At 36.7% G+C, this 18,943-nt stretch overlaps 1 protein-coding gene across 8 annotated transcripts in view; it reads left to right on the forward strand.

Moving 5' to 3' along the window:
• Positions 1-18,943, forward strand: part of LOC100406559 (orofacial cleft 1 candidate gene 1 protein) — a 212,734-nt gene that overhangs the window by 184,382 nt on the left and 9,409 nt on the right. For 5 of the 8 annotated variants that reach the window (XM_035294963.3, XM_035294964.3, XM_035294961.3 and 2 more), the window contains one exon: positions 217-486. The exons of 1 other annotated variant lie outside the window; for it this stretch is intronic. In XM_035294963.3, the coding sequence (XP_035150854.3) occupies positions 217-486 (270 nt within the window). Of the gene's footprint in view, positions 1-216; positions 487-2,128; positions 5,815-18,943 lie in introns of all 8 variants that reach the window. 2 more of the 8 variants (XM_078370564.1, XM_078370563.1) reach the window with 2 other exon arrangements.

Raw genomic sequence — 18,943 nt, forward strand, 5'->3', positions numbered from 1 at the left:
TCTGATGTCACAGATCATTAACATACCATGCTGAAAAAATGGCTAAACTTTCCCTCCCATCAACGGCAGGTTTGCCTTTTGACCCCCTAATTATATATCTTGTGTCCTCATCTGTTATCATGGCTAATACCTGACAATTACAGTTGGATAAAAATAATTATCTACTATTTTCCCCCCTGAGAAGCCCATTGTTGCTAATTGTGTGGTTTCACCCAGTTCCTGAGTAATTCAAGAACCCTGCCTTTTGTGGAGAATGAGCAGTCTCAACCACCTCAGCCTTTGCAAATCCAGATCAGATGCCTGAGGGGCCTTAAAGCCAAGGCTCCCCCAGGCTATTATGTACTCAAAGTGTCCCCGCTTGGTCGATTGGGAGGCTGTGTCTTGCAGTGGCGGCAAATGGAACAACTGAAGACCAGAACACACCCCATCAGGCACAATGGAAACTTTTATGATGTGGGGCTGTATTTCCATGAAAACCTTTATATGGTAAGCAGTCTGTCTACATCTAACCTCTTCTTTTTACTCAGCTTCTCCAACTTCCTATCTCCACCTTCCATCTTTGTCCATGTCACTTTAGATAAAATACTTTGTGTAATAATCATAAAGGATTTTATGCATGCCTGCATTCATTTATTCATGCATTCATTCATTCATTCAGCAAATTCCCAGTAATCGCCCATTATATGCCAAGCACTGTTACAGGCCATACATAGACACCCTAAATCCTGTGTAAAATGGAAAGGCCATCCTTATGTATCAAGAATATACTTTATGGTTTCTTGGTATAATTTTTCCCCTTTTCTGATTGTGTAGGCTGAGAGATCACTGACATGTGTACTTTGTAAGTAACGAATGTGTATGTATGGAGGAAGTGAGGGTCACTGATCTGAGATGAGAACCAGATTGTAGGTAAGAAGACCGTTGGAGGGACTGTTCAGAAAATATACGATGGATATAGGGGAATGTATTTGCCCTGCAAAGGAATTCTAGAGGAGACAGTACTGGGAGAGGAAGCGGTGGATAAGATTAGAAAGTGATCCTGGATGCAGGGATTAAAACAGGGGTGGTGAGAACTGTTAAGGGGTGGGTCAGAGAGCATCAAGTTACCTGAAGAAGCAGGGAGGGGATTTTTTGGGATGTCAGACTGGGCAGATTGCGCCTCCCAGGCAACTTCAGCCTGAGAGAAAATGAAGAAGAGGGCCTGGATTAGTCCCAGAACGTTCATTTCATGCAGATGCCTTGAATGCCAGGCATGGCACAGACTGTTCACAAATGTAGAGCTACCTTTTACACTGTTGACATCAATTTCTTAAAAAAAAAAAGAGAATTAATATAGGTATATAGTGATATTTAAGAAGAAAATAATTTTTTTAAAAAATTGGGGTGTACTTTCTTTCCTCATTTTCCCTTAGGTCTTGTGTTAAAAGATATTCTTTTCATTAATTTTATTTTGTGTTATTTCACTAAGGGGTGGTAATATAGTCTTCATGTGAACATATTTTTCAGATAATGTATTTTATTTATTCTGGCTGCTGAATGACCCCATACAAATGTTTAAGTGAAAAATGAAGCTGTAAAAATGAACAATTTTGTAAAGATCTATAAACAACAAACCTATGAGGCCATTAATTACCTCCAATGTGTGAGAAAGAAACAAGATTTCAACCTTCATTTCCCACCACCTTGGCCTCTTAGATATCTAAGATCCTTGAAGACAATGGCTACTACTTTTTTTTTTTTTTTCAACTGAGCAGCAGCTTCCTAGTGAATTGTAAGAAATGGTAAAAATACATAGTGTCTATAGAATCCACTCCATTGAATAATAAGTGTGAAATCCCAGATGACCACTTTGTTGTTTAGAAGTTGATAGGGGTTAAAAACAACAGTTAAAACAAGCAAGCAAAAATGCCGGATGCTATGTAGACATTTAGTGAATATTCCAGCTCTAAGGGTGGAAACGATCTCTTTGCAGAACCACCACAGGATGCATGGCTCAGGTCTCTGTAACAAAAGACAGACTAACAAGAGAAAAAATACATATTTTTGTAACAGAAGTTATACGTGACATGGGAGCCTTTATAAACAAAGATCCAAAGAAGTAGATAAGTGTGTGTATTTTTATACTTAGGTTTGATGAAGAGTGGACAGTCATGGTGAAATATGATCTGAGGATGAAAAAGTCTGATCTAACGGTAATAAACTAGGGGAACCTGGCAAGCGCTGTTTGCTCAGATCTTTCTTGAGCTGTCTGTGTTTGGTTCCTTTCTTCTGGGTGTAGGAAGGGTACTGCTCACATGAGGATCGCATGACCTACTTCCAGAGAGAAGGGTGAGGAAAGTGAACTTTCTAGGTTTTATGACCTGCCTCAAGGAAGAGGGGTTGGGGGAAGGTTAGAGGGGCTTTCCCACTTAATATTTTGGCGTAGAAGATCTTGAATCTCATCACAGTTTAACCCTAATCCATATCCACTCCAGGCTTCAGACAGTTTGGAGAACTGGTAAGGTTGCCAGCCCTCTCTTTGAAACAGGGATTAAAACTCTTTCTGGGAAAGAATTCTTCTGAAAAGAAAAAAGACCTCTGATAAGATTCACCCAGAAACTAGGCAAGCCTCAGTTGGCTTATCTGTGAAATGGATATAACAATGCCTGCCTACCATAGGCATGTTAAAAATGACTGAGTTGAAATGCCAAATGTAGGTGAAGGGGAGAAAGAAAGCAAAACACACTGCCATGTGTGTACCTATGCAACTGTCTTGCATATTCTGCACATGTACCCCCAAACCTAAAATGCAATAAAAAATTAAAAAAAAAATGACTGAGTTGATGGCTTACCGAAATGCATAGTACCAACAGAGTAAGAATTCAGAAGCTTCTTGTATTATTATTGTTATAATTATGGTGTCTCTTTGTTAGTGAAGCCTAAAAATTCTTACCTGCTGGATTTTTTTTCTTAAATTAATATGATGAATGTGTATATTACAAATAACTTTTTTCTTTTATTTAAGGTTTAGGGGTACGTGGGCAGGTTTGTTATATAGGTAAACATGTGTATGGGTGTTCGGTATACAGATTATTTTATCACCCATATACTAAGCATACTAAGGTATTTTTTTCTTGCCTTCTCCCTCCTCCCACCTTTCACCCTCAAGAGAGCCCCAGTGTCTGCTGTTTCCTCTTTGTGACCAAGTGTTCTTGTTTATTAACTTTCACTTATAAACAAGAACATGTGGTATTTGGTTTTCTGTTCCTGCTGTTAGTTTACATAGGATAATGGCCTCCATCTCCATCTATTTTGCTGCAAAGGAGATGGTCTCATTCTTTTTTTATGGCTGCATAGTATTTTGTGGTATATGTACTATATTTCCTTTATTCATTCTGCTATTGATGGGTATTTAAGTTGATTCCATGCTTTTGCTATTGTGAATGGTGCTGCAATAAATATACATGTGCATGTGTCTTTATAGTAGAATGATTTATATTCCTTGGGTATACCCAGGAATGGGATTGCTGGGTTGAATGGTAATTCTAATTTCAATCATTTGAGAAATTGACATACTGCTTTCCACAGTGGCTGAACAAATTCACACTCTCTGACCAACAGTGTGTAAGCATTCACTTTCCCTGCAACCTGACTAGTATCAGATTTTCAAATTAAACTTTTGTTGAGAACAATATAGGCTAATAATTTCTCTTCTCCAATAAGTGATCCTAAAGGCCTTTTTAAGAATGACAGAATATAGGTGAGGGGTGGTTAGTCTCATTTGGTTGTGAAGATGACTTCCCCTGGGGAACCCACTTACTGTCAGAACTAGAATCCGAGGACAGGTACCATGAAGGCATCAGGCATTGGTCAACCCCTGAACTGAGGACTTGATCCTCACCAATGGTCTCAAAGAAATTTCAGGAATGTGGTGGTAGCTAAGAATTTAGTTATTAATTTTCTAGAAACAGTCCAATCAGCCTAATAGGCAGTTACATTTTTTGGTGCTTTTTAATTAAGCACCAAAAATTTTAAAGCATGGAGTTGGGCTACAAAAATATCATTCAAAGAGCTTGCTTTTTAGAGCCATCTGCATAAATAACTATTTACATCAAAAGGCAACATAGAGTGTTTTTATTATTATCATTTGTTTAGATGTTCATTCTGTAGACCCACTAGAGTGTAAGCCACATCTATTAATATGTTTGGTAGGTAGAAGATATTCCATGTGAGCTGTTGAATGATTGTGACAGGGTACACTACAGATAAAATGCCAGGAGGGATCAGAGGATTGAGAAGTACATCACAGACATCTTCAGGGAGAGAGGGTAGAACCACTAAGAGACTAATGTTGCAAAATGTTGAAAAACCTAGAAGCCGAACTACCATTTGACCAAGGAATTCCATTACTGGGTATATACCCAAAAGAATATAAATCATTCTATTATGAAGATACATACACATGTATGTTCATTGCAGCACTTTTCACAATAGCAAATACATGGAATCAACCCAAATGCCCATCAATGATAGATTGGATAAAGAAAATGTGGTACATATACACCATGGAATACTATGCAGCCATAAAAAGAAACAAGATCATGTCCTTTACAGGGACATGGATCTAGCTGAAAGCCATTATCCTCAGCAAACTAATGCAGGAACAGAAAACCAAACACCATATGTTCTCACTTATAAGTGGGAGCTGAACAATGAGAACTCACGGACACATTGTGGGGAATGATACACACTGGGGCCTGTTGAGGGGTGTGGGGCGGGAGAGCACCAGGAAAAATAGCTAATTTATGCTGGGATTAATACCTGGGTGATGGGTTGATCTGTGCAGCAAACCACCGTGGCACATGTTTACCTATGTAACAAACCTGCACATCCTGCACATGTACTGTGGAACTTAAGATAAAAGTTGAAAAAAATGTTCATAGTATTAAAAACTGCATCAAGTCTGTAGGGAAAAGCAAAAGCTGGCAATCACTCCAGTAATAAAATGTGTTTTCCCTTCCTGCCAAACAGAACAGAAAGTATCTTGGACTAGTTGAAATAGCAACCCCCAATTTTTTTCCCCTGTGTCAGAAGCAAACAAACAAACAAAAAATAATTACCTCCTGCCACAGTCAAGGAAAATTTACTCTTTAACAGCCTGACAAAATGTCACTGAGTTACATCCCTCCCTTGGCATCACCTAGCAAAATCCTAGATCCCCAAAGAAATACACTAGGCTATTTCACATTCAGTGTACGTATGAAAAGTACAAAATTCAGGGTGAAAACAAAAACAAGAAAAGCACCAAAACATCCAGAACTTGACAGGAAAGAGAAGTCATCTGAGGCTTTTTGCTTTCAGAATAAAAACGCTGTTGCTCAAAGTCCTATTCATTCCAATGGGCTCTACGCAATCACATCAAGTTTTTTCACTAACCACACAATTCTGCCTGCCAGTCACTCTGCTGGTAGTTTGTGGGAGACTGACAGAACAGTAAATTTTAAAGCAATGGGATTTTGTAATAACAGGAGTACATTCACCGAACACATGCATGTGCATTGTGTATATAAATGATCTAGGGACATTTAAGATATTTATTTTATTACATTTTAAATACAAGTCTAAGACAGGTTTATCTTTTTTCTCAGTCCATGAGTTGGAGAAATTGGCTTCCATAAGGTCGTTTGAGAGTGCACAGCATCTTCTGAATGCTACTTCTGTAGTTACCTATTCCTGTGCAAAAAGAAAAAGCCAAGAAACACCATCCAAATAAATGGGCAGAGCTTCATTCTAGAGAAGCACCAAGTCCGAGGAGGAAAGTCACAGTAGACACCTGTAAGGTTATATTTTTAATGGATGTTGGAATGAGGTTACAGTGTTATAGCATCCAGGATGACTTTCCTTTGGCATGAGGCTAGGCTAGGAGGCAAATGCATAAAAGATAAGTGAAAGGGTTGCTTATAAATATTTGAGATGGCTCCTCAGGAAAGCAGTGGATATATGAGCAAGCCCAAAGGTGTATCACTCCAGACACCAAAGCCCCACTTCCAAATACTATCACTTGGATCTTGTCCCAAATAACTCTACATGGTAATGTTGGTCTTCCTGTATTATAAGGTGGAGCTGGTCAAATGTGATGAGTTAAATTGTCTCTACTGCTGTCCCCTAATGTAAAATGAGGTAATAGCAACTCCCTTGAGTTACTCTAGGAATCATATTAAATCAAGTTAAATATGGACTGTAAGCATAGACACATTTACTTTGAGCATCTTGCTAAAAAGATTTCGAATAATTCTTTGGCAGAGACATTTGGAGCCTACTTGTCTTCTGACATTTATCCCGGAACGATTTCAAACAGGAAACATTGCCTCCTTTGTTGATGCTATTCATTAGCAACGAATAAGCGTAGATCTCGGGAAGAAAAATGCCCCAAAGTAGGCCTTTTGACTTCCAGTTCTGGCAGGATGATGAAGTCAGTGTTCAGGTTATCTTAGTTCCTCATCCTTTCGGGATCAGGAGCCAAAAGGCATATTGTATTTTCCGATTCTGTTCTTTAAGCACCTGGAAATTCTCGATAAGTTATAACCAAAAGGGTTTTAAATTCATAAACACTCAAGAATGAATGGGATCTCTTTGGGTACCAGGAATGAAGAGGAAATTGAAAACTAGAGAGGAAAATGAGTAGATGGGGGCTGTTGCTGCCTGGGAGAAGGAAAACAGATAATCACTCTTGTTGATCTAAAGGTTTGAATTCATTTTTGGTTTGCATTTCTTATCTTTTTATTTTTATGTAGTGTTTTTAATTGATACATAATATTTGTATATGTTTTGAGGGTGCACATGATATTTTGATATATGCGCACAATGTGTAATGATCAAATCAGGGTATTCAGGTCCTCCTTCGCCTCAAACATTGGATTTTAATGACCATTCAGGAGATGAGGCTTTGGACCCTTTAGGTATAGGGTGTTGAAAGAGCCTTTTCCATAAATACTGGATACTCAAAATGTGTCTAAAAGGGATAGATAGACAAAAAGATATGTCCACTAGACGGAGATCAGAGAAAAAAATCTTTTTTGGAGAAATACAAAGTTTATCTTTCTTTATGTTTCATTTAAAATATTTCTCCAAATAATCTACAATAGAATTTGTATAATGAAAATATATAGTGTTTGAAATTGAAAAGATTTATCATGGAGATTTGACTTTCTCAACAGAGAACTAAAGAACTGGAACCCAGATATGAGGAAACTTCCTAGACTACATCTCTAAGAGATGAAAATGTGAAGTGAAAAGTGATTCATAGTGATTTGCAAAGGTTGCAGAGAAGGTCTAACATACATTTTATACAATTTCCAGAAAAGAGACTACTGAGAATGAGGGAAAGACATAAAGAGGTTAACAGTTATTTATTAATTTCCTGGACTCATTGAAAGACATGAACTCTCAGATTAAGGGAACAGAAATTCTGAGGCAGATCAAGTAAAATTAATCCATATCTGAACACACTCTAGTGAAACTGCAAATAGAAACAGTAGAGGATTGAAGACAATAGAAAGACATGTTCAAAATTCGGAGACAAAATTGATAAAGAAAAAAAATTTAGTCACCTAACCTATTATTAAGGAGTGGGTTTTAAGTGTCATAAATGCACCCATTTTTGACTAAGGATGTTGTATTTGTTTCCTAGGGCTGCTATCAGAAAATACCACAAACTTAATGGCTTAAAACAGCAGAAATGTATTGTTTCATGGTACTGGAGACCAGAAGCCTGACATCTAGGTGCTGGCAGAGCCATGCTCCCTCTGGGGCTGTGAGGGAAAGGCCTGCTCCTGCCTCTCTCCTAGCTTCTGGGAGCCCCGGGCATTCCTTGGTTTGCAGATGCATCACTCCATCCTTCACATGGCCTCCCTGTGTGTCTTCACTTCATCTTCCCTCTGCTTTTTTGTCTCTGTGTTCAAATTTTCTTTTTTTAATATGCACACCAGTTATATTGGCTTAGGTCCTACCCCAATGACCTCATCTCAACTTGGTTAAATCCTAAAAGATTCTGGCTCCAGAAAAATCACATTCTGAGGTACTGGGGGTTAGGATTTCCACATATCTTCTTTTGGGGCGCACCATATGACACATAACAAGTATGCCCGCAATGGAATCCTAAAATAACTTACAGTTGATGTCTTTCAATTACAAGGAAACAGCCAGGAATGAATAAAACCTTTGTATCTCTTTTTTTTTGAAATTTCTCTATTTGAAATGTTTTTAATTTTACAAAGGAATCTAAAATATATGTCTTTTCTATTTTATTATAATAAATATAAGGCAATTAAAAGACCTTGAATAACAAATGAAAGAATAAATGATCATATAATTTGCATAATTAAATTATTGTTTATTCAACTAATTAACTCAATGAAAACTCAAAGTTAAGTCAAAAGGTTGCTGCTACAGCATCTTTAGTTTTCACAAAACAAATATGCCACAGTTTGGAAATGATGATTTAAAACTATTCAAGTATGTGTGAGAATCTGTCTTGCTTATAATTTGTAAGACCAATAAGTATAAAAAGAGTACTACAGGAACACATTAAATTAGGAAAATATTATTATGAGAAAAGTACACAGATCCTTTGCAAGTTTGGTGACAGATCTTACTCTGTCTTCAATTGTATTTGGTTACTTATCCATCAATGTGAATAAATAAATACAGGATTTTTAGATTAGTACAGTACAGAAGACTGAGATAGAAATGGGTTAAATCATTTTTTTTAATGAAAAGTCAGATACAAATTAAGAATTGTGATGATTATTTTCTTACAACTGATTATCTCACATTATCATGCTTTTTGAGTGACATTTTGAGATATCATTATTGAACTTTGACAATGGTATCTGAGCTGAAAGAACCTTCTGTTAATTATTGGCTAGAATTGTTATGCTTCCAATTCTCATTTTCGATGGGTGTGAGGATTAGCCAACCCAAAACAGTGATACAAATCATAGGTTAAAGAAGTAAAACCAGCAAAATTCAGGCAAAGAACATCAATTAATAAATTTTTAAAAATTCTTAAATGTCATGTACTCAAGTTTGGCTAAACCTCAGGCAGATGTAATGAACATGACCAGAACCCACTGCATGCAGTAGGTAACCCAGGCCGACTCCAAATTTGCTGACATTATGGGATTATTATTTCTGGAAGGATATATTATTCTGGAACAATTTCTTTAGTGATTGCATGGAGACTATGATTTCCTTCAATTTAGGGTTATAGATTTCATTTTTCACATTACCCCATATCACAAAGAAAATGAAATCATGTCTTGGATCGAGTGCCTATGTCCACCAAAGGAAAATAATTATTTAATTGTGATGGTACTTAACCCCATTTTATTTGATAAGTCCATCTGTTTTCTGGATCACATGTCAGTGTGTGAATGATGAAATTTAATGACTACTAATTTAAAGGCAAAAAAGTGATTTTGCTTACACTAAATTATGGGAATCTTGAGGATTCCTTGAGGAAGAAGTAAACAGATGCCATCGTATGGATGGTCCTAAAACACACTCCATAGCAAAGAAGTTACCAGAACAGAGACCTCAGAGAATAGAATGTGATCACCCAGACTTCCTTATGACAGATTATGAACATTTATTAGTTCTCTTACCTCCAGGAAGTTCTGCTGTTTAATTATTTGTGATCAGATGAGGCTTTTTCTTTGGACAAGGAAAATAAATCAGTTTAATTACTAATAAAATCTTTTGGGAATGCTATCATAGAATTTAATTTTTATATTAAATTTTGCATTAATTTTGTATTTAGTCCTTAAATGTAAGGACTAAACACTGTAGGCCAGGAAGAAGCAGAATGGTGATTTAGTGTGTGTTTTATAACCTGACAAGGGTTCTGGCTCTAAACCTACTTAGCAATGTGAGTTACAGCAGTTTTTCAATCTGCCTGTACCTCCCCTATCTCAACTGCAAAATCCTCATCACAATAAGCCCCATCTCCTTAATCTTATGACGTACCACCAGTAGGCTACTGGGTCAGAGTAAATGTTACAGTGCAGCTCTGTACCTGACATGCTGAAGGACTAAAATAATTTTTCACTTAAACCGTCTTTTAAAAGATCATAAACAAAACTCAAATATACACCTTAAATGAAGCTTCGGTTAACTGAAGTATGTCGTTATTCTTCCCCTTCATATCACGGCCATGATTATATTATTTGAAACGATATTAGAGCAGTTCTCAATGAACAATATTTATATTTTGATATCTTAAATCCTTTCTTTCTAAAACGAATGGTTTTTAGACCAAGGTAGAAAGACAGAGTTTGCTTTTCTTTGCCTGAATCCAGTATGAATGGTGCCTGTATAAGAAGAGAAGGTTAGGACACAGATGCACACGGAGGGAAACCCATGTGAGGACACAGGAGCAAGATGGCCGTCAGCAAGCCAAGCACAAAGGCCTCAGGAGAAACCAGCCTTGCCAACAACTTGAGCTCACAGGTTGTTTAGTCTAGTCTCTAGAATTGTGAGAATGTAGATTTTTTGTTGCCCAAGCCAACCCGTCAGTAGTATTTTCCTATGGCAGCCCTTTCCTATAAATACAGGAGAGGTTCATGAAAAACCGGTGACAATAAATTGTCCTTTATTTTCTGGTAAGAAAGAAGGAGCCACAAAAGACTTCAACCTTTTAGAAATCAACATATGAATCTGGCATCACTGAAATGAGCTTAATCTGTGATAGGTGAGAGGTCTGGCTCCCCTGTTCCTTTCATTTAGCCACATTAACGGAGGTTTTGGGTAATTGTAGGGTACACCTAAGTACCTCAGAGAAAATCTCACTGAAACTCCCTGTGCTGTTAGACTATTTCACAGATCTGTAGAATTTTTAAAAAGTGTATCAGCCCGTTAATATATATATATCGGCGTGGCAAGGTGTCATTATTACAGTAGTAGATGGGTATCATTTTTGTTTTACTGGAGGGAAATCCAATATGAATAAAATAGCAACTTTTCAAACATGACATTTAATCCATGCATGTAAATCAAACCGAGAATCTATTATTCATTATTAAAAGGGTGGCATATTTTTATTACACTGCGAATGAAACACAAATACTGTGAAAAATTTAGTGCCTTTTCTTGAAATTTTAAGACACTTATCATGTAGTCATCTAGCTAGGACTGGCACTCACTTTAAAATATAGCCATAAAATTAATAAGTTTGAAGTTTTATGTCCGAAAAAAGGATGCTCAATTTCAGTGAAATAGGCAAATTTATTTTTTATTTAAAGGTTCCTAAATACTTAAGATGGTCAAGTACTTTGGTAATACTCCAAGTCCAATATGCATATGAAGAATATAGTTCATATTCTTGTCATTATTAGTCATGGCCACTATATTCTTCCCTGAGGTGCTTCCTTAAAACTGCATATATCAGAAAATGATTAAAATGACCTAAAGTATTAATTCTTACAATATGATGAACCCAAATTTTGCAAGAGGTTATTTTCTGGGTGACATTTAATATCTAAGAATTGAAATGATTTTAATAACTCATAGGGAGGAAGAGTCTTAGTAAAACTAGAGCTGACACATGATTGCTTTTATTGATTATTGGTTATTACCATTAATAATGGAGAGCTCTGGAGTATATTATATTGTGCAGCTTTAGAAAGTTTTCATTATATCAGTTGGAGGAAGGCCCATTGTGTCTGTTGTTAAAAGGGTCTCTTTTGCTGGTTAAGGGGACCTTGGACCTGGGAGACTCTTGATGGCCAGTGGCCCTTCAATAATGACATGGGCAGTCACTAGGCATCCTACTTCCAGCCGTGGCCTCTCCCAACTCACCCCCAACTGGCTACCAACTGCTACTGCACATGTGCCTCTCCATCAAGCAAAGGGACACCCCACTCTCTTGCCCCTTCCCCCAGGAAAACAAATGAAAACTGGACCCAAAGTATAGTAATTAAGAGCACATCTTTAGAGTGAGGCTGACCAGAGTTGGAATCCTGGTTCTGCTACTTACTAGCATTCAATACTTTAGGAAAACTATTTAAAAAAATTGCCTAGCCTCAGTTTTCTCATCTGTGAAATGGGAATCGAATATCTAATTCATAGGGTGTTTGTGAGCATTAAATAATGTGATGTATCAGCTCTTTAGCCTAGTAGATTGCATGTAGGAAATAACTGGTAGCTATAGTTATTTTTATCTTTATAACAATAGTCCTTGATGTACAGTGTTCTCTGCTTTCCTCTGTATGTTAATTTCCTCCAGTCTTTCAAAACATTTCTTAGAAAAGTCTCAGTCAATCCTTAAAAAAATTCTTTTTATTATACTTTAAGTTCTGGGGTACACGTGCAGATCATGCAGGTTTGTTACATAGATATACACGTGCCATGGTGGCTTGCTGCATCTACCCCACTGTGGTCTACATTAGGTATTTCTCTTAATGTTATCACTCCCCAATCCCCCACCCCCTGCTATCCCTCCCCTAGCTTCCTCACCCTCCCATAGGCCCCAGTGTGTGATGTTCCTTTTCCTGTGGCTGTGTGTTCTCATCGTTCGCCTCCCATTTATGAGTGAGAACATGCAGTGTTTGGTTTTCTATTCTTGTGTCAGTTTACTGAGAATGATGGTTTTCCAGCTTCATCTATGTCCCTGCAAAGGACATGAACTCATCCTTTTTCATGGCTGTAAAATATACACCATAGTATTCCATGGTGTATATGTACCATATTTTCTTTATCCAGTCTGTCATTGATGGGTATTTGGTTTGGTTCCAAGTCTTTGCTATTATAAACAGTGCCACAATGCCTTTCTTAATTCTCTCCTTTGAGAAAACTCAGTTTACACTAAATTTGATGCTACTTTCCTCTATATTCCTTGCTGTTGGGTGATGTGAGAGGTTTCAAGGCATTGGGTACAGAAATTCACTCACTCATTCTCTTGGAGGAGTGATAGGGTACCATTTACTGAGTGCCTGCCATGTGCCAACTACACTATGCAGTGAATATATACTCTCAGTGCTAACGTCACACAACCCAATTCATTGTTAAACCTATTTTGCAGGTGAGAAAAACTGAAGTTTTAGAGAGAACTTGCTCAGATGTTTGAAGTGGAACTTAAGTCCACATGTGAATGGCTCCTCTGTTCAAATATCAAGGCTCACAACTTTCCCTAAAGAAAGCAGCAATAACTGATGTATTGGTTTTTCATATTGGCAAATTACCCACCAATTTCATTGTTATTTTTTTATATTTTTTACCAGATTTGTTTCTATTTCTAGAACCAATATTCTTTCTCTTTCCAGTCTCTGCCTTCTGTCTCTCAAAGGATAGGCTCTGTATTATGTGGTACATTAACATTCAGAAAGGAGGCTGTCACATTGCATAACATTGACAAGTGGTCATTCAATCTTAAGAATACTTGGTGGCACCAGAATGTAAGATTCCTGAGAGTAGGTACTTTGGTCTGTTTCATTCACTTCTGTATCATCAGCAACTAGAAAGGCATCTGTCTCAATAAATATTTTTGAAGTAAACAATTCTAAGAAATTACAGAGTCACTTTGAGGTTGTAAAAGAAACAACTATTGACTACCTTAATTGAATCTTTTTTTTACTTTAAAATATTTTTGGTGTTTTATGCAGGTATGCATTTTTAATTTTATTGGGAATGCTTTTATAATGCCATAAATCCATCTTTGTCCTTTGTGTCTGTTCTCTGCATTTGTTCACATCCAATGTATTCAGAGTTAAGAATGCCCTAGTTACAAAATAGTAGTTCTTGTTCACTTGGCATGCAATTCAACAATCAAATCATTTTGAATTCTCTAAAGAGGAGGAACTTGCTTCTATATTTGAACTCACTCACATTCAGAGGGAATATGCTTTAATATTTCGACATCTATACAAAATGCTTTACAATTACTTTTAAGGCATTAATTCTCCTATGAACACTGAGTGAAGTCATGAAGGACTGAGTAGGGCAAAGAATTTTTCCAAGGTCACACTGCCTGTTAATTGCAAAGGATGGGCCTGGCTATCTTTTCCCATCATCTGTGTCGTACATATACAAAGCAATAGTCAATGACTTTGAACTGATGAGATTCTCAAAGCTTATGGTGGAAGCAGAAAACAGATTTATGTTCAAACAAAAGCATCACTAAACTCCAAGACCAATAAAGGTCAATTTAGCAAACTGAAAATCAGGTCATATCCAACTTCTGCTCAAGATTTTTCATTGCATTTATATCTTCATTGCATTTATAATAAGATGCAAATTCCTTACCTTGGCCTTCAAAGAGTATATGATCTGGCCTCTATCCCATTATTTACTTTCATTGCATTCTAGTTTTTTTTTGCTCGTGTATTTTAGTTCAGCCTTGCCTTCATTCTCTGAACATACTGAGCACATTTTGTGCTGCAGGGCCACTGAATTCATTACTGCTTCTTGCCTTGTAGGCTTTTCTCTCACACCTTGACATGGCAGTTCTCAGGGTAAGGGTTGCTTCCTTAGACAAGAGTTTCTTAACAGAACAGCCCCCTCCTCTAGTCATTTTCTAGTCCGTTGCTATTTATTTTTGTTATTTCAATATCAATTGTGTTAGACTTAACATTTATCACTGCTATCTTATATATATTTATTTATTGTGTATTCTCTTTCCTATCAGACTATAACTCAGTGAGAGTAGAAAGCTCTTTGTCTCACTCAATTATTTTTTATCCTCAGTGTCAAAAGTGGTGTCTGAATGCAAAATAGAGATTTAATAAATGTGCATGAATGATTGGAGGGAAACACCGTAGTTGGAGTTAGGGGGTTTTGATATAGTCAACTCAACAATTCAGTAGCTGGAGAAACATGAGCAGGTCATTACTTTCCTAAATCATTTTTTTCCAATCACCTGTAAAATGGGCTAATGTCAACAGCATAACAAGATTGACGTGCAGATCGAATGTGATAATGTGCATGTAAGAACTTTGTAAATATAAAATGCTGCACAGCCATGAACTTCATTACGAGATATCTTTGGTGCAATGTGGGCTGCCCAAAGGGAAAACGTTGATGAACAATTATTGCCAAAAGTTTTCTCCTTTCCAAATGATATATTTCCATGCTCCTTATAAAGCCATTTGTGGTTAATTTGTTGGTCTTTGATCTAATCAGGCTGCAGATGTTCAAAAATGCCATCTTTTTGTGCATTGAGGCTCACTCACTGGAGTTTGCAAAAGTAATGGGCTGTGCCCAATTTTTCCCCAATGTGTTCAACTCTCAGGGACAATGAAGGGAAAGATCTATCTTTTGCCTAACAAGGAGAAACTAAAAAAGAAATTCAACTTTTTGTTTTCACAGTCAAATATATATAGAAAAGCAGAGAATCCCAGAACTGAACTTTTTAAATTAAAATATTCAATTAGATTTTTTTCCATCTCTCTAGAGTGAAATATTCTTAGTTGAACATCTGAGTAGCGTGTGAAGAGATGAGTTATGACATATTGAGGTTGAGGTCAGGTCGTGGAAATGCAATATAATAAGATGACATACGATATATTTCCTCTTGATTTCAGTCATGTTTGATGGAAAATGGTGGAAAGGTCATATTGCTTAACCAGTAATTATTCAGGTATGACTCAATTAGATTTTAGACAGAAATGTATTTGTCCTTAGCAGTAGAGGATCCAACATATGGTCAAGGACTCACAAACCTGGCTTGCTTATCTTGGTGTCCATACAGGGTGGTGATTCTCAAAGTGTGGGCTAAGAGGCCATTTGATTCACAATTACCTCACATTCTTGTTAAAATTCAGAGTACCAAGCCCCAACCCAGACTTGCAGATTCAAGGTAAATGTAAGGTCTGGAAGTCTACACTTTCAATAATCACTCATGGAAAATTCCTTTACAAACTGAATTTCTAAGACTGACAGTGTAGGGGCTTGAAAACATCACAGTGTGATTGTTGGTGCTTCTCAAAGAATTAAATTAGTGGTTGAGAAATTGTAAAATTAGATTCAGGGACTTTGGGTTTGAGAGATCATGGAATTGTACCCTTCATTTAAGGAGAATTTTTATTCAGAATTATTCATTTGTAAGCTAACTGGTAAACTTAGCCCTTCAGAAAAACTTAGTATTTAAGAATACCCGATAGTAGGATTTTATTGGAGTAAAAATGCTTTTTCTTGCTAGGCAGTATGTCTGTTTTGGGTACCTGAACTCAAAACGAGGAATTTAAGAGAAAACTCCCTAGATACAGGGAACTGTCTGGAAGAAGACCCCCAGCTCCCCAGTTTGTAGGAATCATGAAGAGATGTAAATAGGATAGAGCAGAATGACACTGAGGTCTCTCACCATGAATCTGAGGTGGGCTGTCGGTAGCTGGCCCCTCCTACATTCAGGAAGCATGACTGGCTCTGGTGCAGATTGCCTAAAATCAGATCCTAGCTCTACCCTCCACATCTGTTTTGTATGACCTTGGGCCTTCCCTCAGCTGTGTTATTTGTGAAATTGAGTCTATAGAATCTACTTTATAGGATTATGGTGGCTATTGAGTTAATAAAGATAAAATGCTTTTAAAAAGTGTCTTGCATTTAGGGAATAAATGTTAACTGTTGATATTATACCAGTTTTTAGAATTGAGGAAGTAAAAAAATAGATTTCCTAAAACAGGAACCTGGAACTGCTAGATTTGACATGAGAGTGCTGGTTTTCCAGTGGCGTAGGAAGTAAGAATCTCTCTTCTGTTCAGAAGCAATGACTGTTGTGGTTGTTACTACCCTGTGTTCTTGATCCCTAGGCCATGAGAGGTTTCTAAGAATAACTACTTTTTCTTATTCTACAGCAGAAAGACTGGAGATTAGAGCTGATTTACCTATTTCTTTTTCTGGACTGAGAGAATGGAAAAAACAGTAAGATTAGAGCTGATTTACCTATTTCTTTTTCTGGACTGAGAGAATGGAAAAAACAGTAATGGTTCTATAAAACTTTCAGTGGATAATCTAGATTATTCTGTGGCTTCAGTTCTCACTCAAGTATTCAGAATTGTCTGCCTCAAAAAGAAGATTTTGTTATTTCGAATGCACATTAAGTATATGGATTTGCTGTATTGACCATCCCTATTCCTTATAGAATGTCAGACTTGGAAGATATCCTTGAGTTTATTTCTCATTCTCCTTGTCTGACACACCATCCCTAGACCTGTATCTGAGTCCTATCAGTGTCTCTGCCTGTACATTGGCTTGAGAACCTGTGGATTAGAAATGATAACCTGGAAGGTCCTGTCTAAACTGAAGACAAGATTCCTTGATCATAATGAGCAAAACACCTTGGGGGAAGAAGAATAATTTCCTGATGAAGAGGCTGCCATGAGAAAATAATCAACTCTGTGTGTGTGTGTGTGTGTGTGTGTGTGTGTACAGGCATTTGAGAAAATAATTTTGACAGTATTTAATATGATATGTATTATGCATGTTAATATATATTTAAGTATATGTTTAATAGACAAAATTAAAAATTTAGTTTGCTATGACATTGCATTAGGGTCTTGAATATGATGCTAAGGAATTATAAATTTTATGGTAAATATACGATATCAGTTAGGCAAAAAACAACTAAATGTAGAGTTTATAATGAACCAGGTTTCTGGAGACCTTTTGTGCAGTGACAGAAATAAAAGTAATTTTATCGAGCAAAGAAGCAGGGCTAAGAACGAAAAGTTAGATTTTACCATATGATTTGTAATATTTTATATTAAATTCAGAATTTCATGATAAGAAAATATGGATACTTGCCTAAGTATGTTCTTTTGACAGCCATTAATGAGTTTTTTTTGTTAGATATCATTGATGAGTCTTTATGATTTCTCCTTTTGATTTTCAATCAGTTTGATTATAATAGGCATAGGTGGTATTTCCTGTGTATTTCTTCTGCTTGAGATTTTCTGAGCTTCTTGGTTGTGTAGATTGATGTCTTCCATCAATTTTGGAAAATTCTCAGCCATTATCTCTTCAAATAGTTTTTTCTGCACTATTATCTTTCTCTTCTCATTTTAGGATTCCAACTGTATGTGTGTTAGACTATTATTTTCCCTCAAGTCTCTCATACTCTAGTTTACTTTTTTATTCTTTTTGCCTTTATGCCTCAGTTGAAATAATTTCTATTGACCTCTGTTAGAGTTTACCTATCCTTTTTCTGTTGTGTCCATTTCTGCTGTTAAGCCCATTTAATGATTTTATTATTTCAAATATTTCATAGTTCTGTTCTAAACATTTTTAAAGTTCTCTTCTGGGCTGTTTCAACTTTCTCTAGCTATTTCTATCTTTTCCTCTAATTTTGGGTCCTTTATATAATGATTGTTTATAGTTTTAATTAATTCCAACATCTGGGCCATCTGTGGGTCAGTTTCATTAATTGGTTTTCTTTTGTTCATGCATCACATTTTCCTCCTTCTCTGAATGTCTCACATGTGTGAATTATATGCCAGATATTGTATATAAGCCAATTATAGAGATTGGAGTGGAAAATATTTCTCCTCCACAAGGGCTGATCTCTCTTATCAAATTAGGAATTGAGTTAAGTTGAAGTTGGGTTTAGAGGTTTAGTTAGTTTTAATTTACTACCAGTTTCAAAAGCTTCAAGCTGTAAAAGGTCTCTCCTTCTAGCTGGGCTTGCTTATCCGTGCACCATATAACTGACATTCTGCTCTGCTCTCCAGCGCTGCCCCAGGATTTCTGTGCCACTAGAAATCTCATGTTGCTCCCTATCTAAACTCAATTGCCCACATCCTGCTGAGCACTTGTTAAGTCTTAGGGTTGAGAATTGATAAATATTGAGAACTTACTTTTTGTCTGAGGCTGATGTGTTTTCAATAGTCCATAAGAGTCCACAATTGTTAAAAGTTCAGCTGGTTTCTCTTTCCCCTGCCAAGTACTTTAACCAGTGACTGGTCTGCTTCTTCACCAG

The sequence above is a fragment of the Callithrix jacchus genome, chromosome 4, assembly GCF_049354715.1.
Source record: "Callithrix jacchus isolate 240 chromosome 4, calJac240_pri, whole genome shotgun sequence".
Classification (NCBI taxonomy): domain Eukaryota; kingdom Metazoa; phylum Chordata; class Mammalia; order Primates; family Cebidae; genus Callithrix; species Callithrix jacchus.